Source organism: Melospiza georgiana, chromosome Z (genome assembly GCF_028018845.1).
Source record: "Melospiza georgiana isolate bMelGeo1 chromosome Z, bMelGeo1.pri, whole genome shotgun sequence".
Classification (NCBI taxonomy): Eukaryota; Metazoa; Chordata; class Aves; order Passeriformes; family Passerellidae; genus Melospiza; species Melospiza georgiana.
The window spans coordinates 38669360-38693833 of record NC_080465.1 but is presented as its reverse complement, the minus strand read 5'-3'; the positions used below and the strand labels follow the sequence as shown (position 1 = coordinate 38693833).

General features: G+C 44.6%; 2 protein-coding genes across 4 annotated transcripts in view; both read left to right on the top strand.

Moving 5' to 3' along the window:
• SLC1A1 (solute carrier family 1 member 1) overlaps nt 1-14538 on the top strand; it is a 50103-nt gene extending 35565 nt beyond the window's left edge. For both annotated transcript variants that reach the window (XM_058043834.1, XM_058043833.1), the window contains 6 exons: nt 1160-1344; nt 3212-3319; nt 8071-8193; nt 8700-8894; nt 9388-9522; nt 12425-14538. In XM_058043834.1, the coding sequence (XP_057899817.1) occupies nt 1160-1344; nt 3212-3319; nt 8071-8193; nt 8700-8894; nt 9388-9522; nt 12425-12671 (993 nt within the window). In that variant the 3' untranslated portion in view covers nt 12672-14538. The remainder of the gene's footprint in view (nt 1-1159; nt 1345-3211; nt 3320-8070; nt 8194-8699; nt 8895-9387; nt 9523-12424) is intronic.
• A 2901-nt stretch (nt 14539-17439) lies between these two features.
• LOC131095924 (glutamine-rich protein 2-like) lies at nt 17440-23930 on the top strand. 2 transcript variants are annotated; one of them, XM_058044081.1, is made up of 16 exons: nt 17440-17917; nt 18242-18328; nt 18544-18648; nt 19052-19345; nt 19466-19563; nt 19709-19817; nt 19980-20147; nt 20394-20516; nt 20723-20785; nt 21099-21263; nt 21412-21530; nt 22188-22253; nt 22561-22662; nt 23087-23183; nt 23354-23429; nt 23772-23930. In XM_058044081.1, the coding sequence occupies exons 1-16, from the start codon at nt 17582-17584 to the stop codon at nt 23819-23821; spliced, it is 2058 nt and encodes a 685-aa protein (XP_057900064.1). In that variant the 5' UTR covers nt 17440-17581; the 3' UTR covers nt 23822-23930. The 2 variants fall into 2 exon arrangements, with proteins under 2 accessions (XP_057900064.1, XP_057900065.1); XM_058044082.1 differs by lacking the exon at nt 22561-22662.
• The last annotated feature ends 544 nt before the right edge of the window (nt 23931-24474 follow it).

The window sequence follows — 24474 nt, the reverse complement described above, 5'->3', positions numbered from 1 at the left end:
TTAGCAAGAGCACAGAAGTTAATTAGTAAATGCCTAGAGGTCCTTCCAGTAGGATTAAGAACATCTCAGGATCCCATGGGTAATGGACCAGTCCAAAGAAAACAGATGAAGATTGATTACTTTTATCTGCTTATGATTGGTAAATTTTCTGAGAAATTTAACACTCACTGCGGAAAGACTAGATGTACATCACCTTGAGATATTTGAGTAGCAATAACTGTAATTGTAAGCACTAAAAAAAAAATTAGTTGAAAATAATAATAAATATTTTTAATGGAAAACAAAACAATATAAAGCATTTGTTAATTAATAGTTTTTACTCTGAAAAAGAATGTACAAAAAAAAAGTGAAGAGATTTAAGAAGCCTTTCATTAGAAGTGTAGAAAGCTTTTGGGTGTTAATGGTGTATATCTCTAGAGGAGAGGGAGAAAGGAATTCAATAGAATGTGAATGCAGAACTATAAACAATACCAAATCAATATACATTTTATTACACTCCTTCCAAATTTCATCTCAAAGTAATAATAGCATGGGAAGAAGGGCTATATGAAGAGACATTAATTAAATCCTGAACCAGAATGTAGTGAAGAATTGCACCCTTTTGTTGATATGTTCAGGCTGCACAGAAGAATGTATGAATATCTCTTTAGTAGGATTTTTATGTAATGTGCACACAATTCTCCTATAAATTATGCAATTACACTGATGTCCCAGTTGTTAGGCAGTGGTGAATTTATCTTAGATCCAGACACAAACCCTTGAGTTGCTCAGAAACTAATGCAAGAATTCTACATCTGTGTTTTGCTTTCCAGTGGGGAGTAAATCTTGAGTGTAGAGGAGTAGATCTTGAAAGCATGACTCTGGATACTTAGACCTTGCTATACTCATGTCAGAAGTCTATAGAAAGGACAACACAAATTAAGGGGTGCTTTACTCCCTGCTGAGGTTTGGTCAGATCCATACATGGCTTTAAAATACACAAGTTCAGTTTAGTGTATTCCTGAACTTGCGCATTTGGCTATTTCAGAAAGCCAGTAGAGTGGCTGGGAAAGAGCTTCATGTCTTTCAAAAAAATCTAAATGTGTTTTTGTTTTAGAACTCTTTAAATTAAATTCACTATTTTCACATAGTATTTTTTTCTCTTGATTCCAATTTATAGAACAAAACCCAAGAATATAAAATTGTGGGGATGTATTCCAGCGGCATCAATGTGCTGGGGTTGATTGTCTTTTGCCTTGTTTTTGGAGTGGTTATTGGGAAAATGGGAGAGAAAGGACAAGTGCTGATGGATTTCTTCAATGCGCTGAACGAAGCTACCATGAGAATAGTTCAGATAATTATGTGGTAAGTTCAAGGATATACTAGCATTTTCCAATAACTTCTTTAAGTGGAGTTTGTCACTGAAGAGGTAAGAGCAGACTCAACCTCATGTCTGCTTTTGCATAGTGCTTTACAGAAAGCAGCTTTCAAAAAAAGATTGGTAAAAAATTTCCTTTCTACAGAATTTGATCCTTTTGAGGGAACTGGAAACAGGGCTTCTTAATATATACTAAAGGAGCAGTCCTATTTGTTCCCAAGAAACTTGAGTTTTTTAGACATTCTTGCTAGATGTTTATAAAAAAACTAGTGCACTAGTCATTTGAGGCCTCTTTTGAGGATAAGCGTTACCATTCATATGCCCTTCTGAGTCTTGAACATTATTCTCTGAAAGACATTGTGTTCACAGGATGTCTGTATTGGATCTAACTTCCTTTAGAAATCTGAATTAATATGCAAGCCACAGCACAGAGAAAAATTGAAAATGGTATGCAAAATACAACTTAGTATCATTTACCTCCTGCTAATAGGTTTTGAGACGGCATTCTCATAATGTTCTCAGACAAGAAAAACAAATTTAATATATAGAAACTTGTGTGATAGTGTTTGGTTGGACTTCACAGCTATTAATAGAATTTTGTATGTGCAAATCACAATTACAGGATCAGGACTATAAATACACACAACTCCTTCCAGAGTTTGATCCTACATGCGGAATGCCTTGTGCCACTTACTACAATACTCTGCTCATGTGCACATTTCATACCAGTACCATGTCAGATCTGACTCTTCCATGGGTTTTTCTTACATCCCAGCATACTGAGATGTATGTAAACCAGCAAACCTGTCCAGGATTTGCACAATTCTTGCTTCTTTAAAGAAAGGTAAATTAATTTCTGCAACTAGTCCTATGCTAAGCAGCTAGTTTAGTCCCAGGCTAAGTTAAAGCCCTGTGAGACAGGTTGCCTCACTCTGCAGAAAATTACCAACAATGAGACTCCAGACTTAGCACATGCCATACAGGTATTTACTTATAAATTGATTATCCATTTTCTTGCATGTGCCAGAAGCTGTGGCTACAGACTCCCTGAGTTTCTACAGATGTGGGAGCTGTTGTTTGAAACAAGACAGAGTTTTCTGGTGAAAGTATGAGGAATTAGTACTGTTTTCATCAAGTTCAGTGCTTAGAGGAACTAGGTATACCTGCTTTTTACAGGTGTAAGATACAATTTTGTTTATGAGATAGCACACATACATTCTATAATAACTTGTCTCTGTGACAGCCTGCTCTCTGGAACCAAAATAAAAATATGCAGTGGAGCTGGTGCTAACATAATTCCTGATATTTCCCTTGAATTTTCTATAGGCAATAGCCTATACAGCTGTTCAGATCCATGAGGCATGTGCAGGTTTATTCTGTGACACAGGTGACACAGATATAACCCCCAGTGCTGCTGGGCAGCTCCTGTAACTACAGGACACCTTTCCCATCTGTGTGTGATTGCAGACTAGACAGACACTGGTCTCAACCCTGCAAACTTCCACCCCCAGGGAGCCTGTGGTTGTACACAAACATTTGCTGTAACAGGCTATATGCCCATACCCCTTCCTGACTTCTGTATATTCTGTGACACCAAGTTATACAATACTAGCTAGACTATGTGTAGTCTATTTTCCAGGTTTTTTTCATCACCTCTGTTGTAGCCTTGCTGCAAATGAATAAAGTCCAATGTATAACATAATTTAAGAAAAAAAATCTGTTGTTGTGAAATAGGATATCAAAACATATTTTTTATCTGTTTAAAAAAAATTACTCTGGGAGAGAAGTTATTTCATGGTGAGCATACAGTATTTCTGAGAATGCATTTTTGATAGCTTTATTTTTCCTTTCTAGGTATATGCCAATTGGTATCGTGTTTTTAATTGCTGGGAAGATAATAGCAGTTGAGGACTGGGAAATCTTTCGTAAATTGGGTCTTTATATGGCTACAGTAATAATTGGGTATGTAATTTCTTAAATATGTATGCAGTTTTGGAGCTCAGTTGACTACCACTCAATTATCCACCACATCCAATCTTCTAGGTCAGAGACAAAAATTCTCATCAGTGAAAATTATGTAAGGATATGTGAGGATGGTTTGAATGCACATTTTGCTGGATGCATGTTCTGTTTTAAAAAGTCACTGCCTTGCCTTCTAAAAAAAAACCAAAACCCAAAAGTCAATTCCTTTATTGTATTCACTGTTTCATCTTCACAGCTTGTGCTGAAGAAAATATTGTTGTATTAAAGCTGAGGTTATGAATTATTTCTTATTGGGGCTTGCCAGCCTATCGAACTTATACAAATACGTGGATTATGTTGCAAACCTCTATGGAACTTTTTGGGAGTTTTTGGGCCCAAGGTGTTGCAGCACAGACCAAACTCCCTGCTGAATACAGATGCATAGTAAGAGCAGTGCACAATAAAGGATGCTAAAGAGACTGATCCCTTCCCTCCGTAGTACTGAGCAGACAGCTGACATCAAGAGAAGCCCTGGGGATTGCACTGTTTGCTAATTCCTCCTCCAAGGTTAGGGTAGATGGTGAGGCTGCAAAAAGAGAAATTGTAATCTGAATAACATAGCCAAGCATCAGAACTTTTTTTCTATTCTTTTTTTTTTAGCAGTTGTCTATGTAGAACAGTCTGGGTGCAGGAGGTTACACCTGCACAATGTGGAGCCTTTCAGCAGTGGAATTTTAGAATAACTTAACTGCTCCAATTATAGGTTATAATACCAGGTTATTATCTATCTCTGAAAACTATCCTACAAAGGACTCTTTTGTCAGATAAATGTGCTTAAATTTCTGTTTCCAATTCAGTGAAGCATAGCCTTCTAGGCAGTCTTGGTCCATTACCTTAGCATCCACTCCTATAATTCCTTCAGTATACCAAGGACTTATATATGTTTTGTCTAGAGGCTCAGTCCAAAATTGTTCGAGAGTTTCTTTCCCCACACGTTGTGCATTTGCATGCTATTCTTCAAATGTCTTTCACACACTTTCTGACAGCCAAAGAGAATGGTAATATATTAGTCTTAAATGCAAACTACTTTATAAATAGTCAAGAAGGATCTCTGGGGTTTTTGCATTAATCTGTGCTAGATAAGCATATTTATTTTAAGGTTGTTGTTTTGTTTTATTCATAAGCATATTTATTTTAAGGTTGTTGTTTTGTTTTATTCATAAGCCAGTATGTTTGGACTAGCTGTTTGAAAATCAGAGATAAAATTTATTTCTAAATAAGAATTACTGTTCCAGAAATAGCACTGATTCATTACTTCTTCAAAATGTTACAGAGATGAGTACAAGTTATGTTCATCTAATGCATTATACAGTTTTTGTGAGTATTTCTTTGCACTTGGAAAATAGGTCAGATTTTTAAAGGTTTCAAAAGCTGATATTTACCAAGAGATGGTAAATGAAGATTCTAATATTTTCTATAGAAATTATAAATGACACCCCAACCACAAGGTAGATAGAAATCATTGACAGAATGACAGTGTATTACTTCTGCTGGTTTTCTATGTCATTAACTCCAGTTAATTCAGAGAAGGAATATGTTGAATGGATTACTACTGCCCCTTTTGACTTCAGTTTTACATCAGATAGTAAGTTTTAGTTTTAGATGTGATAGCAAGTTTTATGACTATTTACCTATCGATTACTGGTTATAGGTAATGATTTTACTGTGACAAGGCAAGTCTTCCTTAACGTGTGTGTGAAGGCGCAGTGCCTTCTCCAAAGCACTTTTATTGCAAAGTAACCTGCCACTGCATAGCCTCCTGTTTAGCTGGTAATAATTTGTTTGACAGGCACAACAATTTAAAGTAGATCCCCAGGTGCCATCAAAAACATTAGTGAGCACTAATTTGCATCCTTGGAGAAAAAAATTCTCTGTTCCTCCAAATATGACCATGTTCCCTGATGGGTGCTCTGGTAGAAGACCTCTGCAGCATTTCTGCCTCCTGCAGAGCAGCCTTCCATGAGTGCTGCTCAAGGCGTTGTTTTGCATATTCTCTGCAAAACTGACCATCAGGGAGAGCATGTAATAATCAGATCACAAGAGCAGATATGAACACATACACACAAAGCTATAGGCTACAAGGAAAGGGGGCTTGTTCTACATTTTTCAGCCTGAAAGAATACCCCTTATTCTTACCTCTCAGGAAAAAGGAGAAATGTTGCTCTTTGTTTGGGTCTCTTAAAAACTGCAGTTCCCACCATCAGTTTGGTTTTCATTCTTATGTATTTGACCCTGTCTGCAGTGTATTCTGTTCACTGGTGTCTTCTGTAACTGCTTTTCATCCTCTCTTTAAGCTTGAACCTGAAAATAACAGGTTATCTTAAATGTTTCTTGCATTCCTTTTAAAGATATTTGTCCTATCCTCTGCTTTCTTTCCTTTAACCTCCCTAACCAGCTCACCTTCTTCCTAGCTTAATTATTCATGATCTTTCATAGCCTCAGCCCTACCAGGACTCATCCAACATTGTCTGCAGCTCATCTCAGTCTCTCTGTCTCGTTCAGGCCACCATGAGAGAACAGACTTCCCCCAGTGTCTTTGGTGCAATTTGCCACTAAGTATCTCAAGTCTCTCATGATTGATGGTTACAGAGTCAGGATGAGGACATATTAGAAGTTACAGCAGAGGAAAGTCAAAGTGGAGACATAATTTAAGTGCCAGAGGGAACTCAAGCTGAAGGGGGGGCGGGGGAGGAAAGAAAAAAAAAAAGAAAAAAAGAAAGGAAAAGAAAAAAGCTGCAGCAATTCTTTGTCTCTCCTTGCCTGTGCCTTTTTCTCTTCCTAATGCAGCAAGGAAGCTACATCCCTGTAAGAGATATTCCTATGGAATGGTAGCTTGGGATTCTGAGGGACATGACTCTTCCTAACTAAAAAATGAATGCTATTAGAATTTCTGTTTTCAATTGCTGATTATGATTTTGGTATAAAAATTCTGCTGCTTTCTGATAATTGCATCTTATGAACAAAATAAATATTACTTAAAATTTGTTTCAGGAAAACCAGTAGTAGCAAAGCAGATAAACAAAAATATTTTGAATAATGTCATGTTCGTGCTACTACTAAAACGATGCAAATCTAAATTTTTCAAATAACTAAGTCAGTATGCTTTTAGACTTAGACATACTCAAAATGCTTACTCTCATTAACATTTTGTTAAGACAGTAAATGGCACCCATACCACTTTATTTTTTCCTATATTCAGTTTGTTCTCAGGCATGTCACAAACCTAGCAATTTATACAATAATGCCTTGTATTGGTGCATGTATAATTTGCTAGATTTCTTTCTAGAGTTATTTATAAAATTTTATCAAGACATGTTGCATGTTATTATTTACATTCCACTAAATATATCATACGATTCTACAATTCTGTGATGAATGTAGAATGAAAACTTCAGCTTCATACAGAATGAAAACTTCAATGCCTGTTCCTTTTAAAAAGATAATTTTTCAAGGAAACATATATGTAGGTTTTGTGGATGATTTTTCATGCCATTGTGGATTTCTGTACTGTGACTACTGGTCTCTTAATTGTCTGGTTTTGGCAGAACAAATGGTACCATTATTTATTGCTATCTTTATCAACTGCTCTGAAACCATAAAGTGTTATTACAACACAGGAATGTGCACAGGAACATTTTGTAAGAACAGAGTAAAAATTCCAAGGTCATAGGTGACAGCAGTTTTTGGGTTTATGTTTCCAGGCTATGTGATAATTTCTTTTCATGAAAAGCGAATGTGCTATAATTGCAGCCTTTGAACACAGGAAGTATTCACAGACTCTTCAAATACATTTCATTTCAAACGCACTTACAGCAGTCAGTTTACCTTTTATCTTAATGTCCACAAGCTCTGCATTCCTGTGCATTCAGGATTACTGCACAGTGTTCAAAATCAATGCATAGGTTGAAGGATGATTTCATCCCTGAGACCTATACAAATGCCCAGGCAAATACATCTGAGCTGCTAAAGTCAAGAGAGTGAGTTGATCTTCTATGAGTCAACCCACCTAATTTTAAAAATTAATACTTTCAAAACATAGTATTTCAGCATCTTACAACATTAAAAATGCTTAGACTATATACACCTCATTTAAACAGTCTCAAATACCTCACCACATTTTAATTGTAGACCTGAGCTTAGACAGTTTTGCCCACAGCAGATGTCGATTTTTCTAAAGGTCCATATTTGAAGATTCTGCAGAAAATGTGCATTTCAGCTGACCCTGACTGGAAAGCATATTTACCTTTATTTCTAAAACATGTTCTGTAATAAGGGCAGACAAACTGAGGATAATAATTTGACTTGGCTTTCTGACGCTGGTTTGCATTGTAAGGATTTGGGAGAAAAGAGAAATGTTTAAGTGTTATTTCAAATCACCCTCTGCACATCACTTTAAATATTACGTATTAGTTTAGTCTTCTAATTTTTATCAGTTTAAAAATTTTTCAAGTCAATTTTTGCTCAGCTTAGGAGAGACAATTCATATATGGTGTCTCCTTTCCAAAAGGAAGTGTAGAACAGCATTAGTCTGCTTTTTATTACATTCTCTCTAAATTTTTCACCTAGGTGAAACACCTTTAGTGTTTCATGATTATATTTGAGGACAGAGCTGGGTACCTATTATCAACAGCTTAGTAAAGAAAGACAATGAGATGGATCTATTTGTTTAACTAGTTGATTTTATTTTGCAGACTTGCAATCCATGCCGGTATAGTTCTGCCGCTTATCTACTTTTTAATAGTAAGGAAAAATCCTTTTTGGTTTGCCATGGGAATGGCTCAGGCACTTCTTACAGCCCTTATGACCTCTTCCAGGTAAACAAAACCAGTATCTTTTCTGTAGTGTTCCTAACAGTATTGCATGGTCTGTGCTCTGCTTTTATTGCTCCTTTTTTAAAAGCCCTGGTATCAGCTGGAGGCTGAAATACTGTTTTCAATATTATTTCTGTCATAACCAAAGGACACTACAGAGTGTGTTAGCCTTACACCAAATGAGAGTCTGCCTTTCCCTGGAGGAGGCAGTTCTTTGCCATTCAGTTCATTAGCCGCAGACTTGACAGCATTTAAGTGGTTGAACATTTTTTGTGACTACATATACCATGGCAATTTACCATGTAATTTTGAGAACTAACACTTAGCTATTTCTTCCAATATTTAGAAGGTATAAGAGAGGTTGCTTTGCTTTTTCATAGTGCAGCCTCCCTTCCTGCCTTAGATCTCCTTTTGAGTCATAGAGCAGATCATGCTCTGAGCAAAAGGAAACATAATAGAAATGGTGTGTTGTTGCTTTCACTAATTTTATGTGTTTCATTATGTGCCAGTTCTGCAACTTTGCCTGTCACCTTCCGCTGTGCAGAAGAAAAAAACTTGATTGACAAAAGAATCACAAGGTTCGTTCTTCCAGTTGGAGCTACCATCAACATGGATGGCACTGCTCTTTATGAAGCAGTAGCAGCCATATTTATTGCACAGCTGAATGACTTAAAACTGGATATTGGCCAAATAGTTACCATTAGGTAAGACTAAAGCCATCACATACATTTTGTGGGAAGTGAGCTTTTTTGTGAATGGTACATTCGGATACCCCATGGGAAAGTTTAACCTATCATTCACAGCATAAAGAAATAACAAATATTCTCATTTCTTGATCCAAGGAGTAGCCAGTGCAACCTGATGGGGAGGTAGGATGGATCAGGATATACAACACTGTTATGAAAATTGCTATTATTCTTTCCTGTAAACACTTGCAAACCTAACTCAGCCTCTACCTTTGATCCATCCAGTTTGCTTGCTAAACATGTGTTGCCTGTTATTCTGTAGTGTAACCATAAGAGTACATCAGAACATAGCTTGTCCTATAAGCTTGATACCAGACTTTGAGTAAATACTATTCAGGATGAAATCTGAAACATTTAGGCTTCTTTCTTGCAGTGAAATTAAACTATTTGTGTCAGAAAACAGAGTAACATGTCTTCTGAATGCCTTTTCTGGGTTTTATTTGGGATTTAGCGTCACAGCCACAGCAGCCAGCATCGGGGCTGCAGGCGTGCCCCAAGCCGGACTTGTTACCATGGTGATTGTGCTGAGTGCCATTGGCCTGCCTGCCGAGGATGTTACTCTGATCATTGCAGTTGACTGGCTTCTGTAAGTTTAAGGCACCTCATATTTAATGTTTTTTTCTTTTTTTCTTTTTCCCTATCTTTTTTTTTTTTAATGTTTGCATAAGTTGCCTAGAAATGTGTGAGTCTGAGAAAGAAAGCAATAACATCATTTAGTTTCAGAAAATGGACAGAGATTATTCTTATGGCCAGGCTTGTTCAGAGTTAAATGCAGTAATGGCTTTGATTGTGAGATAAGTCCTGCATGGGATGGCAGTGAATAACCTCCCATTCAGAGATGCTGTCTGCCTTAAAGTAGTGGTCACATCACTAATAAATCATGAGCATCATCCTCAAGACAGGCAAATTTGATAGTACCAAGAAATGTCTCTAGAGTGTCAGAGACACCACCACATTATGCTAAACACATACATCATTCATAAAACTGAAATGTAGCCACAAGCTGCAAAGCACATGATATCCATAAACTGGCAGTGGAGCACAACATGAACAAAGCAAAACTGACCCTGGATTCCCTGTGCACCCATATAGCAGGGTGTACACAGATCTGTGCTGCCGGCACTACTTTGCTAGGACTGTTCTTCCCTGAGAGCACTCAGGGCCCAGCCCTCAATCAACAAGCACACATCTAAATTTGGAAAGTGATTCTTATGCCTAATCTAAACCATATCAGAACACTTCAAAACCTCTCAGTCACATTCATCTGCTCTTTCTGGAGAGAAGCCTTTGCATCAGAAATCTTTTCTGTTCAAGTTACACCAGTGTGTATCTCTGCCAATTTTGCAAAAGCCCAAAGAATCACAGAGTGTATTCTGGAGGTCAGAAGGCTATCAATACTCAGTTTTGTTCCATGATATAGAGGATTCACAAGTTAACAAGTATAACTTCAGGTTTTTTGCCTCCTAAACTGTGTGAGCTTTGGTGATCAGGCCAAGGTCTTTTTCACCTGCAGTTTGCATGAATGACATTTCACTGGTATCAATCCAGTGATCTTAATAATTTCATGGTATTTGCATGTCTTCTTCAGGTATATTTACATTCAAGATAAATGCCTTGCTGTTCCTCCTCTGGCCTTTCCAGTCATTTTATTGAAGGATTTCTGGTGGCAACCTATGTATTTCACAGATATATTTAATTTATTTACTATATAACTCAATTTTGCAAATAGAGAGAAATGCCAGTCTCCAGAAAATCAGGGCTATTGTATGGATCCAAGAATCAATTCCATTTATGTATAAGCATAATTTCTCCAAAGGAACCAGTTCTGTCCACAAGTAATTTTCCCAGTCAGCTGTCTGCAACAGGGTCTAATAGTTTTGTTTGCTGTGCTCCATAGTAATTTTGTTTTCTTTAGCTCTCTTCTATTCCTAGTGAGCATTTAATGTTTTTAAGGATAGTGCAGATCAGTACAAACCGCTGGCTCAGAGCAGGTATCTGAAGAGTCTAAGACCACCCAAATGTATAATGGTTCCTTTATCCAAAGTATTTGTCCAGCCTCCTGCAAATTGCAGAACAGAGAGCTCCTGAGTTAGAAGTGATTTTTGTCTTCTTCTACAAATGCCTCATTGCTTTGGGACCCATGTTTCCACAAGTCCTTGGGAGATGAATTCCACATTCTAATGATGCAGAGATATAATTGAATTTTGTTTGTTTTCATCTACACCCTAATAATTTCATTTGATGCCCTTTACTTACCTTATGGGAGTGAGAGAGAAAGAGAACAATACCCTATTTCTCAGAGCAATCATGACTTTATGGATCTGATTTTTACTCCACTTTAGAAGTCTGTAGCTTTTGTGGGTTTTAGACACAATATTAGTACATGGAAGGTTCTTGTTCCACCATGAAACATACAAATAATTCAAGATGTTTCTGGTTCTAATTAAGGCAGTTTTCAGACTAAGATATGTTTTGCTGTGTAAATTAAATCAAATAGAATAGTGCTGTTATAACCGATGATTTTCCAGTGGTGTTGATTTCCTCACTTGTCACACTGATTCTACTAGAATCTTTACAGCTCTCTCTTCCTTTCCCTACCATATATTTTTGTTGCACATAGAAAACTTTTTTAGCAGAATTCAGAATTCAGCAGTTTTGTAGAAGTATTGGGAAATGTTGTAAATATATCCACCTCAAGGTCTCTGCACAGAAAGAGAAACTTGTTCTGCCAGAGAACCTTTGTAGTGCTCTGTAGCTGAAAAGAAAAAGAGGGAAGCATGGCCTTCCACGCTCCATACCATACTTCCACATCGATTTTCAAATTTTATTATGTTGCAAGGGTTTGTTGTTCCTCTGCCAAGTAGCAGCAGGTTTTTAAGGCCTGCATGTCACATTTCTGTCTGGAGAAAAATCAATAGTGCAGGAGTATCATATTCCTTTAAGTGAATTTTTTAGTATAGGTTTGTCCTTCAGCCCTTAAATAAGGAGAGGCCAGCAGAGGACAGGCCTTTCCCTTTGTCAGCTTTGGGCCAGAATACTGGACATCCTGGGCTAGGTGCTCTTCTGGCTGAGGACATGACTGTTAGAATGACAAAAGGCACAATGCAGACTCTGCTGCTGCACCCCACAATCTATCATTACAAGAGGGAACCAGCTTTGTAGCATACTTCAAGGGCCTGAGAGGTGATCCTTCCAACATTTTGTAAGGCTGTACCACACCACTTGGCTCTAACAGACAAGTGACATGACTTGCAGTTTTGCATGTCCTGTACAAAATAATTTCTCATGAAAATTACCCCAGGCTTCTTCAAATACCTGTGGGTAAAATTCTGATTCTTGTTTTAAAAGACTGTTTTCTTTTAATTGAATAATTACCCAAATCTGCACTGGGAAGAAAACAGTGTTGCATGAGCTAGAGTACCTTACTTTTACTAAAAGGATTTTCTTAACAACTGGATGGTGTGTCTGACAACTTTTTTGTTCCGTAGGGATCGATTCAGAACAACGGTGAATGTCTTGGGAGATGCCTTTGGTACAGGAGTAGTGGAGAAGCTCTCAAAAAAGGAGCTGGAGCAGATGGATGTCACCTCTGAAGTCAACATAGTCAATCCTTTTGCCTTGGAAACAGAAATACTTGATAATGATGAAACACAGGCCAAGGAATCTTACATCAATGGAGGCTTTGCTGTAGATAAATCTGATACCATATCCTTTACACAGACATCCCAGTTCTAAAGCCAATAGCTTTGAGATAAAACAGGAGCACTAAGCATGGCTATATGCAATATCTCAAAAAGCTAAAAGGAAATTGAGAATTAATTACATCTCACATCTGATTTACCACACAGACCCTGATTCTCCTTACTGGTTCTTCCCTTGCTCATCATCTCCCTCAACAGTTTGAACTCACCATTTTTAGTCCTTACTGATAGGGTGAAGAAAAAGACAGTTGTAAAATACTTTTTTTTTTTTAAGAATATATACTATTCCTGAGGCTGTGAAATGCCTCTCTGGAATCAGCATGCTCATAAATGGGTCATTAGCTGGGACAGCCAAATGTGTTTTACTCAGGAGTAGCACAGCATTTTACACATTACCACATCACAAAGTACCTGTATGAAATCCCTTTTTACATCCTTGCCTTCTAAACAGGTTGCACTGTAACTTGATCATTTGCCAAAATGCTAATTTCTGCAGCTGAGGGGATACTACTTGCATGATTCAGGAAAAAAACAGACCAGAAGGGCCTTGAAATAAGTACATTTTACTGTGAATAGGGTTTAGTTTTTATTCAATTGTGAAATAATTAGTCACTGAAAGAGGTCCAGTATTTATGTAGCTAAGTTTCCTCATACCTTTCATGTGAATGCCAGATGCTGGTATTGGCTTTCAGATGTGAAATAAATTGCTCTGAGCTTGCTCTTCTGGCACTTGAAGAGCTTTTGTAAAGTTATACTTTACCTATTTAGGTCAACTTTGATGGCTTCCTCATACATTTCCATCAGAAACAGAATCTCATTTTCTATTGTCCATTTATGATTTTAACAAAATATTAGTCAGCCCAAAAGTAAGAAGAGATCATGAGAACAAAAGTGCAGAGTGCAAATTCTAAATGTTTCTTCCTTGCAATAAAAGCAGATAGATAGATATATATACATATATCAAGAACATAGGAATGAGACTTTTCTCATAGAAAGAAGCCACTTTCACTAAACTCTTTACACAGACTGGTTGGGGTTTTTTGGCTCTTTGGTTTAGTTTGTCAGTTGAACATGCAAGCTTATAGCTGCAACACCACTATAGTGCCAACCTGTCAGCTAAACTGTATCTTATGAACCATTTCTGGACCTAGAAAATCATCTCCTCAGGTGGCTTGCTGTAAGATAAGAAGCACCGAGAACTTCCTCATTAAAAATCTCCATTTTCTATAACATTTTACACAAGATTTCCATGGTGCAAAAATCACTCTCTCTTGGGAGGAGTTGATGTAACAATTTTTTTTCTGCCTTGCACATTGAAGAAGTTTAGCCATTTTATATATATCTTAAACTGATATTCATATATAGTTATTTCTTTGTGAACAAGCTTGTGGTAAGCATAAATAAGCATTTATTTGCTAACAAAAAACCCTTCAAATACCTGCAGTGTTATATACTCGATTCAATCCTACACTTTTGTATTTAGACAGACCAGAAGTGTGCCAAAGAGAACTGATTAAGAAGAAAACATTTACTGTAGATTTTGATAAATTGCACCTTAAATTAATGAGACATAATACTGCATTTAAATTTAACATCAAAAACTATATGAAAATGTTAATCTAAGTATTGGTAAATTTATACAATAAAAAGAAAATGTACAGATTGAGCAAATCAATCTTTTACGTTTGCAGAAATAGTATGAGACAGTCTTTATCTGTGTAGCTTTGCTTATGGGAGGAAAAAGCCTACCAGTTTCCATGACGAGCCTATAATCTCTGCCTTGTCTTTAACCAGCTTTTTAAGTCACCCTTTTATCATCACTTTATTATTTAGTCACCCTGTTAATGATGTACTGTTAAAAGTGTTCCTAATGTGTTATAAATAAATAATTTCTCTCATTACTCTTGTTTTAGCCTACTATCTTCTCCTTAAGAGTTCCTTTAGCTATGACAAGAAAACCAAACCCCATCAAATTCAGGGTTTATGTTATTGTCTCTAGTGATTTAGCTGTAATTTTGGCAAGAATTGCTGTCTTCCTCCAATAAAATAGAAGCTTAAGAGCAGAGTGCTGAGATTGCAAGAAACCCCTCTAACTACAGATGACCTGGATTCGATGCTATTATTAAACACAGGCTAAGCAGGTGTTTGTTTACCTATAACTTACTCATCTGGATCAGATTCAACTGAGCAGGTGTTGATGGTATTGTTTTGCCATCTACTCATCTATTACATCTATAACCAAGAGACCAAAGCATATGCTGAAGATCCTCTTAAGTCCAAGGATGCTTTTCTTGACACAGTATTGCAAGTGTGTACCTTCTATATATGTGGAAACACCCTGCTTGAGCAACGTCTCCTCTTTTCCACAGTCTCCCTCCTGGTCTGGAAGATTTGAAGAGTGGTGAAGAATCACTGTTAGAAAGGCATCTGCAGATTTTGGCCCTTTACACCATGTTGTTATGTTCTTGTAGGGGTTTTGGGGCTGCAGAAGCTTAGCACAAGATTGGACTCTGCATTTTGAATAGTGTTTGTGACTTTAATTTGACCTGGAGGACCAGGTTACCCACACACCATCCCTGCCAAAATACTCAGGGACTTATAGTTGACTCAACTCTGAACGAGGAAAGAAAAGCACTTGCACATAAACATACACAGGTCTGTCAGGTCCACGCAGGTCAGCTATATCAGATCCACAAGATCTAAAATTGCATAAAAACCACTGTGACATATGCAATTCACTTGTTCTTTAATATTCTCTGATATGACCAGAAACTGACCAGTGTTGCATGCGCAGGCAGGAGGCAGCCAGTGGACCCCCACGCTGGGACACCACAGGATCTGTGGCCTCATCCTGCCATCACCACACAAACACCTTCTGCATCACTTGCCCCTCCTCACAGGGTCAAGGTCTTTAAGGTGCCTGGTGACCCATGAGAACCCATAGCCTGGTCCCAGACCCATGGGGACCCTTGGCCCCATCTCAGGGTACTGCTCCTAGCTGCAGACCTCCAGTGGAGATGGGGACTTCCTGGGGACAAGGACCTCTGGGCACTGGTATAGGAGGGTTCCTGTGAGGTCAGGGACCTTCAGACTCTCAGGGAACATGCCATTTGAGGGTCATGGGTGGGTGACATTCCCACACTGAAGTGGCCCTGTTCCCAGCTCCATGGCCCTCTACTCCCCCCAAAGGAACCTGCTGTAACAGGGTCAGGGCCAGGGTGTTAGAATCACTCACAAGTTTCTCACCAGAGGAGCTGGAGGACTTATTTAAAATTTGAAATCCTGGTGTCAAAGCAGATCTTAGGCACAGCTGCATTCCCACTGCATGTCACAAGTGGCACAGGGACTAGTGGGAGCTCTGGGACTGAGCATACTGGAAGCACAAGGATGGGGGAGCTGGGCTGGCCGTGCTAGGTAGGACATGCTTGCTGGCAGCCTGGGAGGGCATTCTCATTGTGTGTTCTCAGTGGGCACTGGTAGCACAGAGATGGGCTGTTCTGGGAGTCCTAGTGTAGCAGTACTGGCAGCGCTGGGCTGAGGGTACCGGGACATTGGGCCACACTGAGATGAGAGGCACTGGGGGCAATACAAGCAGTGTGTTTTGGGGTGTGGTTTAGAGGCTGGATGTGCTAGGCCAGGCATTTTGGGGGAGTATTTGTGGTCCATTGTGGATATTTGTGGGCCACGGACTGGTTTTGAGGGCTATTTGGGGTGCCTAAGGGTCATGAAGCAAAGGCTGTCCCACAGAGTAGCTGTCCCCCTCCATGTCTGAGGTTTTGGAGTTCAATGTGATGCTGGAGTGGGAGTCCCCTCAGGATAACAGCAACTCCAAGGGCAACCACTACACTGTGCAGAAGGTGATGGGGAAACCCCTACCCACTGCCCCCCAACTGCCTTCCCTTAGAATCCCCAAATGATGCCTGGGTCCTCTTCTGGTTGTGAGGGGACAGCCTGGATGCCAGTGTTCCACTTCTGGCCTCGTGGGGGAGCCCTAGACACATACATCTCCTCCTGGCTGTAGGGAGTCGCCCAGACACCATCCCGTCCTTGTCCTGAGGGGCCATCTGGGCATCTGGGTCCTATCCGGAGACCATCTCAAGGAGGGCACACCAAAATCTGGATCTCCTTGGGGAGCTGCCCAGATACATGTCTCCTCCTGCTTGTGGTGGACACCCCAAATACCTGGGAGTTTTGTGTTTTGGGGTGCCACCTGTCCTCTGTCCCTGAGAGCCCAAAGAGGGAGCAGGTGTGGACAAAACCACCTCTCTTTGCTGCCCCCACATCCAGCTGCCTGGGTCTTTCCGGGATTTTGAGACTGAGCAGGGGGTCCTTAACTCAGGCCATGTGTCCATGTGTGTGTGTCCAGGACTTAGACTGAAGCACTCGAGTTCCATCATGGCCCGTGCTCGGGCCCATGGGTCGAGGCACCGCGGCAGCTGAATCACTGCTCTCAACTGCGCTGTACCGGGCAGCCCAAGGGGGGCGACACCTGAGGGGACGGGGTCGGGGGCGTCGGGGCACCCCCACTGCTGTCCCTCCCAGCCCAAGGTGGAATGTAGATAGACATCAAGGGGAGCAAGGCAATTTTGGGGCTCCTAACCACATGTTCCCCCAATCCAAGGTGGGGTGGCTGAAGAACAAGAGGCCATCAGGGAGGACCCCTCCAGCCAAGGGCCACCACAGCTGCAAACACGGGAGTCGATAATCTGTAAGAAGTCCCTTCCGATCCGGAAGGGATCCTCCATGGCTCCGCGACAGCCGGCTGACAGGGCCAGGCGTTACCTGGCAACAAGCGACACCACAAACACAGCGACCCGCGATCGGGGCTCTGGAAGGCAGAGGAAGAGGAGGAAGGAGGGTGCTGGCTGCCCTCATTGCTAACTGCAGCTTCCTTCCGAGCACGGAGAAAGGAGAGGTGCTGTGTTTTCGGGCAAGGCAGCAGCCATGGCGTCAGGCAGCCTGTTTCAGCTGCTGGATGAAGCCATCGGGACGCCCGAAGTCAATGTTAATTTGGAGGCGCTCCGCAGACTGCTGAGGGTCATATTGGAACACCTGAGCCTGCTGGGTCTGCAGGACGTGATCCCCCAGGAGGGGGCCCAGGAAGCCGCGCCCGCCCCGGGGCAGAGCCCTCCCGCCGAGGCATGGGACACAGGGCAGCCTCCCCAGCCGCCGGGGGAGGATGAGCTGCAGGGCACCAGGAGCGGCTCTCCTGTCACCTCGGGAGCTGCCGACATGGTACAGATGGAGAAGACTGATGCCAAAGAGAGTGGCATCTCCAAGGTAGAGGCTTTTCCCACCCCCCTGGGTGCTCCGCCCAAGACTCCCACTCCCGTGGGGTCTGTGCCCTTATTTGAGGGTTTGGTTGAAGCCCAAGCTCTGAGCAGCATGTTGACTCTCATTGTGGGAAAAGGAGGGAGATTTGGAGAGAAAATCTGGGGCTGAAACACTGCTCTGGGTGCCTTGGGCCTTCCCATGTTGGGTCTTTTCCTGCTGAGCCAGGATGTGCCATAGGCTCCCCAGGGCAGGAGCTGGAGTCTCTGGGGTGCTGCTTGCCTGGGGCTCACCCCCAGCACGTGTCTCTCCTAAGCCACTGCTCTCCCCCAGGAGTCCCACAAGGAGATGGCTGGGATTAAGGCCATGCAGTTCAACATGGGAAAGGAAATCCAGAAGATCAAGGAGGCGCTTGGCCAGGTGAGCTGCCACCATCAGCATGCTGCAGGTGGGAGACAGCAGCCAGTGACCTCTCTGTGCACTGGAGGTTCAGCTGCATCCGGCCCTGCCAGATGAATGGAGGGTGCAACCCACAGTGCCCAGCTATCTGGCTGTGCCCCCAGGTGCAGGCAAAGGTCCTGCAGGTCCCCAGGGACCCTGCCATGAGGCTCATCCCCCTTACACCCCTCTCCTAGACCACAGATCTCTGCAAGGATCTCTGTAAGGAGATCAGTGAGATGAAGGCCACACAGTCCCACATGGGAGAAGACATCCGGATGATCCAGGAAGCACTTCGCCAGGTGAGCTGCTGCCTTTGGGGGGGAATTGGGCCCTCCCTGCCTCCCTGCCTCCTCTGCCCTGTGTCCGTGTGTGTCACCCACTGTGAAGGTCACTGGGAGGGAAGAGTGGGAAGGGTGTCCTGTGAGGGAAGCATGGAAACTCAGCCTTGCTCACTAGGAGGCCCCCACCTCTGCCTGCAGATCAACCTGGCAGTAGAGGTCACTGCCGGCCTCAGCCAAAGGGTTGCTGAGGCATTTTGAACTAAACAGTCCTGAAAAAAGGGAAAATGTGGAAAGAAAGAAGGTAAAGATCTACCAGTACTTGGCAGCCACAGCCCACCCAGGGTCTCTCTGGCTTAGGCACAAGCTCATTTGTGGATGTTTTGGGGTCCTGATCGCAGTCCCTCTTTTCACTCCACTCCAGGGGAACCTCCAGGATGCTGCTGGCCAGCCACTGGTCCTCCACAGCCAGCCTGCCCCTGCCAAGCCCTACACTTCAGACATGGACAAGCTGGGGCAGAGCCCTGCTATGCAGAGCACCACCCCTGGGGTGCAGACAGGGACCTCCAGTGTCCAAAGTGGCACCACTGTGACACAGCCTGGTTTCCAAGCAGGCCTTCCAACTATGGAGAGCATCCTCAGAAACCTATCTGAGCTCCAGGGCCAGATGTCCTCCCTGCAGAACCTGGCCAGAGACCTGCAGGGTGAGAAGGAGAAGGTAAGCCCATATCAGTCCCTAAGGGGGCAGCAAGAATGCCAGGGGGAGTTGGCAGAGAGGAGACAGGCAAAGGAGACCATGGGGTCCATGCTCTGACTCTGCCACTACCACCCTTCCCAGATCAGACAGCTGCAGGATGCCCTTGGAAAGCTGGGTGTGACTGTAGCCGAGCGCGAGCACGACGTGGGTGGCACCAAGGAGAGCCTCCTACAGCTGGAGTAAGAGGATGGGGAGAGGATTTTGTATCCTATGGGGCTTCAGGGGAGCCAGGAGGAATGGAGGGTGGCAATCCAGAAGCATCAGATTTGGGGAGCAAATTTTGTGGAGGTTCAGCCTGCCTTGTGCCCTCATCTTGTTGGCTAGGCCTGCACTGCAGGAGATTAAGCAGGAGCAGAAGGAGCTGAGACAGGAGCAGAATATTACCAAGGCCATACTGCAGCAGGTGGTTACAGATGACCAGCTTCAGGATCAGGTGAGGTTAGGAGGCAGCACTCCAACTGTTGTCTTGAATGGCAGGCTGCTCCTTGTGGGGTTCCTGGCCACATTCCCTGCCTGGTCAGGGCCATCTGGGCACCAGGTTCTGCTGGCTGCATCCATTCTATCTCAAAATCTATTCGTTCTCCCCTTTCTGCAGCTGAATGAGTTGAGAGCAATGATGGGGACTGGGAGGCAGCAGCAGGGAGAGACACACACAGACAACAAGCTTGTGAGGAAGCTCCTACACCGCTGTGAAAGGCTCCAGCACCAGGTGGACTCACTGGTGCCACAGCTGGTGCAGAGGTCACTGCCAGACAAGACCCAGGTGCGCAGCTGGCAACATGGAGGGCTGCATCAGGACCCTCTGTCTGTGCTCACTGTAATGTAGAGCAGCCCCTTGCTACCCCCCAGCTTGGTTTGGACAGGTCAGCAGTATGGCAGGAAATTAAAGCCTTGATACAAATGTCCAGCTGGCACTGACCGCTCATAGCCAAGTAACCCATATCTGTCCTTGAGGGCAGCCAGATACCTCTTGCATGACACTATCTTGTCATCTTTCTCCCTGGAGCAGGAGGAGGAGCTGCTAAAGAGCATCCAGGCCACTGTTGTGCGGGTGGAAGGGGACTGCGAGCAGCTCGGCTACCTCACGGGGAGCCTCCGGGATGACCATCGCCAGCATCAGAGAGATATCGAGGTTGGTGGCTGCACCCCCAGAGACTCAAAGTATCCCCCAAGCACACCAAGGCTGGTCTGATCACACAGAGGTCTGATCCCCTGCCCACCTGCTCGCAAGCCCTTTGTTGGTTCAAATGGCCTTTCCCAAAGAGCAGGGAGCCCTGGCTGGCCAGAACACAGCTCTGACCCTGCTGTGGTGTCATGAGATGCTTTTTGCATTGGAAGGCTCTGTTCCGGTCCCTGGAGGGTCTTGAGAAGAAAGCAGACAAGGAGGACCTGCTGCTGCTGGTATGGTCTTGAGAGGTCCATCTTCAGCCCGGGGGATCTTGGACAGGGTGACAAATGCACTTTGCTCTTTGGGCACGCAATGGCAAACTGGCTGGATGGGGAAGGGGGAGGGTGTGAGTACTTCTAGACTGGCTGCAGATCCCTTGCCAGGTCCCTCTGTCCATCTCTTTAAATCCCTTTGACCCCATGGGGGTGATGGCGTAAGCAGGCCACACAGGAATGTTTCTGCCTCTATCCCCAACACACAGAGGCTGGCCCTGCCTCTTGTACCTCTGCCGTGTCCCACCTCTCTCCTGCCTTTCCTCCCTGCTAGAAAGTGGACAAAGCTGCCCTGGGCAGCAAAGTCAATTGCGCCCATTTTGATGAAACCATGGAGCATCTGGAGGAGAGGATGCGGGAGTTGCTGAGACGTGTGCAAGGTCAGGAGCAGCGCTGGCAGGAGGCCCAGCAGCAGTTCAGTGATGCCCTGGACTCCAAGGTGAGGGGTACCTTATTCTCATGGTACAAAACTGGCTCCCTGGGGGCTTTGCAGCCTGAGGCAGCCTCCCTGTGAGGTTTCCCCATCTGCTGGCTTTTCCCATGTTCCATCCTGGAGCAGCTGGTTAAGGGTATGCATCTGTCCACAGCTGGATCGCCTGGAGCTTGGGCCTTTCCAGAAGCAGCTAGAGGATAACTGGGCAAAGATCATTAAGGATCTCAAGGATGAGTTGACAGTAGAGGTTGGCGATGCAGCTGGAATTAAGAAGTGAGTGCAGTGGGATGGTACTGGCTTTGGTAGCAGCACTGGCCTCATTCCTTCCTGTATGGTACCCTGGCATCAGAACAATGTAGCCAACAAACCGCAGGGATGCTGACAAAGCAGCTGCACCTTCTTCACCGATCAGTATCAGGTTCCCCACATCAAAGGAGGCACAAGAATGGGCATCTGCAAAACGAAGCTGTGCAAACCAGAACTGGGGTTCAAAGGTGCAAAGGTTCAAGGATGGAGAACAGAGGGTTGTTTGCCTGGGCAAGGGTGCAACTCATGGTGCCACAGGCCTCAGTCATGACCTGCCCACCTTGGCAAGATGGAGGGGAGTTGTGAGTACTGACAAGGCGATGACACCAGGGGAAGAGCTGGTTTGGATGGCAGTGTGGGTGCCTGCCCCCTTCCCATCATGTCCCTGCCTGCTCTGGGCAGCTATGGGCCACAGACACAGTTCAGCAGTTCCAGTGCCGCCAAGGCAAGCTTATCTCCTTGTTCCCTTGGATGGGAAGAAAACCAGGCTCAACATGCCACAGCTCCCTGTGCAAACATTGAGGCTCCCTGCAGCAATGTGCCTGGCACCTGTTGCTGCCTGTGAGCTGCTGGCTGTGTGCACTGCAGCCCTGTCAGGAGCTCACCCAGCCCTTTCTCCCTTAGGCAGCTGCTGGTCCCTTTCAAGTGCCTGTCCTGCGACCAGCAGCTCAACGTGCAGGTGCCTGGCCCGTGAGTAGCACTCGGCACTGGTATACTGGGGGGCTGCGTGGGTGGGACAGGGATGGGTGTGCTTGTCCCCAGCTGTCTCAGGCACAGGGGTTAGACTCTGCTGAGGGGCCTGGGGGGCTTGACTCTGCTGAGCCCCCTCTGAAGCCATGTTTTTCAGATGTGAAGTGTTCCCTCCAGGAACACTTCTCTGAGGGCAGCAAGCAGAGTGGTGCTGGGGGGTACAAGTCTATGGGTTTTGGTACTCTGCCCCAAGCTGGGGTGCCTTATTTGTCCCCTGTCACCCACCCATGGCTCCTGCCCTCCCCAGGCACATTGACACACTGCCACTGATTCCATCGCTGCCCAGCAGCCATGCTCCACACCCCTCTACCAGCGGCACAGAGGAGCAAGCACAACAGAACGGTCACAGGTAGGGGACATAGGGACCCATCACTGGCCTCTGGTATGCTGGGTGGTCCTGCCTTGGCAAGGGAGATCTCGACCCTGAATGGGAGGCACAGGGGGCCTGGGCAGGGTAGGGTAGGGTAGGGGAGCAGAGGGTCAGCTGTACTTGCCCCAGGTGTCTGGGCTTTTAAAGCCCATACTGCACTGCTCAAGCCCTGGTCTCAGTGGCACTGAAGCCAGGTATTATCAGTTGTATCTGGTCTCAGCCTGACCTCAGGCTTGGTGGGGACTCAGCACAGTGGGACAGGCATGGGTTTCCTGCAGCAGTTGTTGGGGAGTCAGCAGGGACACCTGTCAGTAGGGAGCACCCTCTGCCCCCCCCTTCTCTGGCACAGTGGGATGAAGCTCAGTGATGGACAATGAGCACATCTCCATGCTCCATCCCTCAGGAAGCTGCTCAATAGCAAGTTCCTCAAGTCACAGAGCTGCAAGGGTCAGGACACATGCAGTGCACCGCTCAGGCAGGTCCTACAACTCTCCAAAAAGGTAGGGGTGGTGAAGGGAAGAACATCAGGGAGGAACAAGGCTGGGAGAGAGATGCTGAGCATCTGAAAGCCAACCTACCTCAGTTTCCTCAAGGAGAGATGGGTTGGGAATGTTGCTTGGGGATGCTGAATTGAGCCCCATATTGCAGCCAGCCATTCTCTCCTTCCCAGCCTAGCGTGATTGAGCTGCTGAGCAGAGATGATGGCAGTGTGGACCAGGTGGAAAAGAGGGCACAGGATGAGCTGGGTATGGCCTGTCAGGGCACTGGTGCTGGGGGGAGAGAGCACCAGCTGTTTGCTGGTGGTGGGTGGGCAGGGCTCTGTCTGCACACCTGGGCAGGTGCCGGGAGGGTCTGGGGTCTGGGCAGGCTGAGGGGGGGTGGAAGCAGGATGGAGGGGGGTGACTGGTGGATGGGACAACTAGTCCTTGGTGTGTTCAAGACGGAGTGCAGTGTGGAGATGGCCCTGGCCAGTGTGGGAAAACAGCCCATATGTTGGAGGGCAGGGGCCGGTACCCTGTCCCTGAGGGTCTCTGGCCGTGCAGATGACCCTGGGCTTCAAGGCGCTTACCTCTGTCCTTCATCCCCAGGCCCCACCACCTTAGAAGAGGACCAGCCAGCTTCAGATGTCAAAAACTGATCCCAAGCACTGCAAATCCAGTTCCCCTGGATGGAACTAGTAGCCAGGCAGCTAGATGTGACTGGATGCTTGGAGCCCTGCATGAAATAAAGGACCAGGACAGCTGCCCAAAGGGATTTCTTTTTCAAGTTAATAAAAATATTTTAACCTGCTGTGTTTGAGATATTCTAAGCAAGACTGATTTCAAAACTAACCTCTCACTTCAGAGCTGCTACCCTAAAGCTGGACAGGTGCCACAGGGAAGGGCGAAGTTTTGGTGGGGACAGGAGCAATAGAATTTGGGGTGAGGCCCCAGACTGGGTCATTTGGGTATGTGGGGGGTGTCTCTGAGCCTCGTGGAGGGGCTGGAGGTGCCTAACCTACAGGCTGTCGAGGTGCAAAAGGTGGAGCTCCTCCACCTATGCTGCTGGTGCCCCTGAACTGAGCTTTGGCAAGGCTGCTGCAGCACCACACATCTTGGAGGAACTTGAGATGAGCCCAAGAAGCACTGCTCCCTCTCCCTCGTCAGGCTCAGGGCAGGGTTTAATACCATCATCATCATGCATGATTTGCACTCTGAGTGAGGAGTGAGCTGGAGCACCTCCTCGTGGCCTGAAAACTAGAGTGCACCTTCCTGACTCCTCCCAGGACACTGGATTCACAGCATTAATCTT

Coding starts and splice junctions, on each gene's coding strand:
- LOC131095924 (XM_058044081.1), top strand. CDS start 17,582: ATGGCGTCAGGCAGCCTGTTTCAGCTGCTGGATGAAGCCATCGGGACG. Junction 17,918..18,241: donor AAGAGAGTGGCATCTCCAAG/GTAGAGGCTTTT, acceptor GCTCTCCCCCAG/GAGTCCCACAAGGAGATGGC. Junction 22,254..22,560: donor AACGTGCAGGTGCCTGGCCC/GTGAGTAGCACT, acceptor TGCCCTCCCCAG/GCACATTGACACACTGCCAC.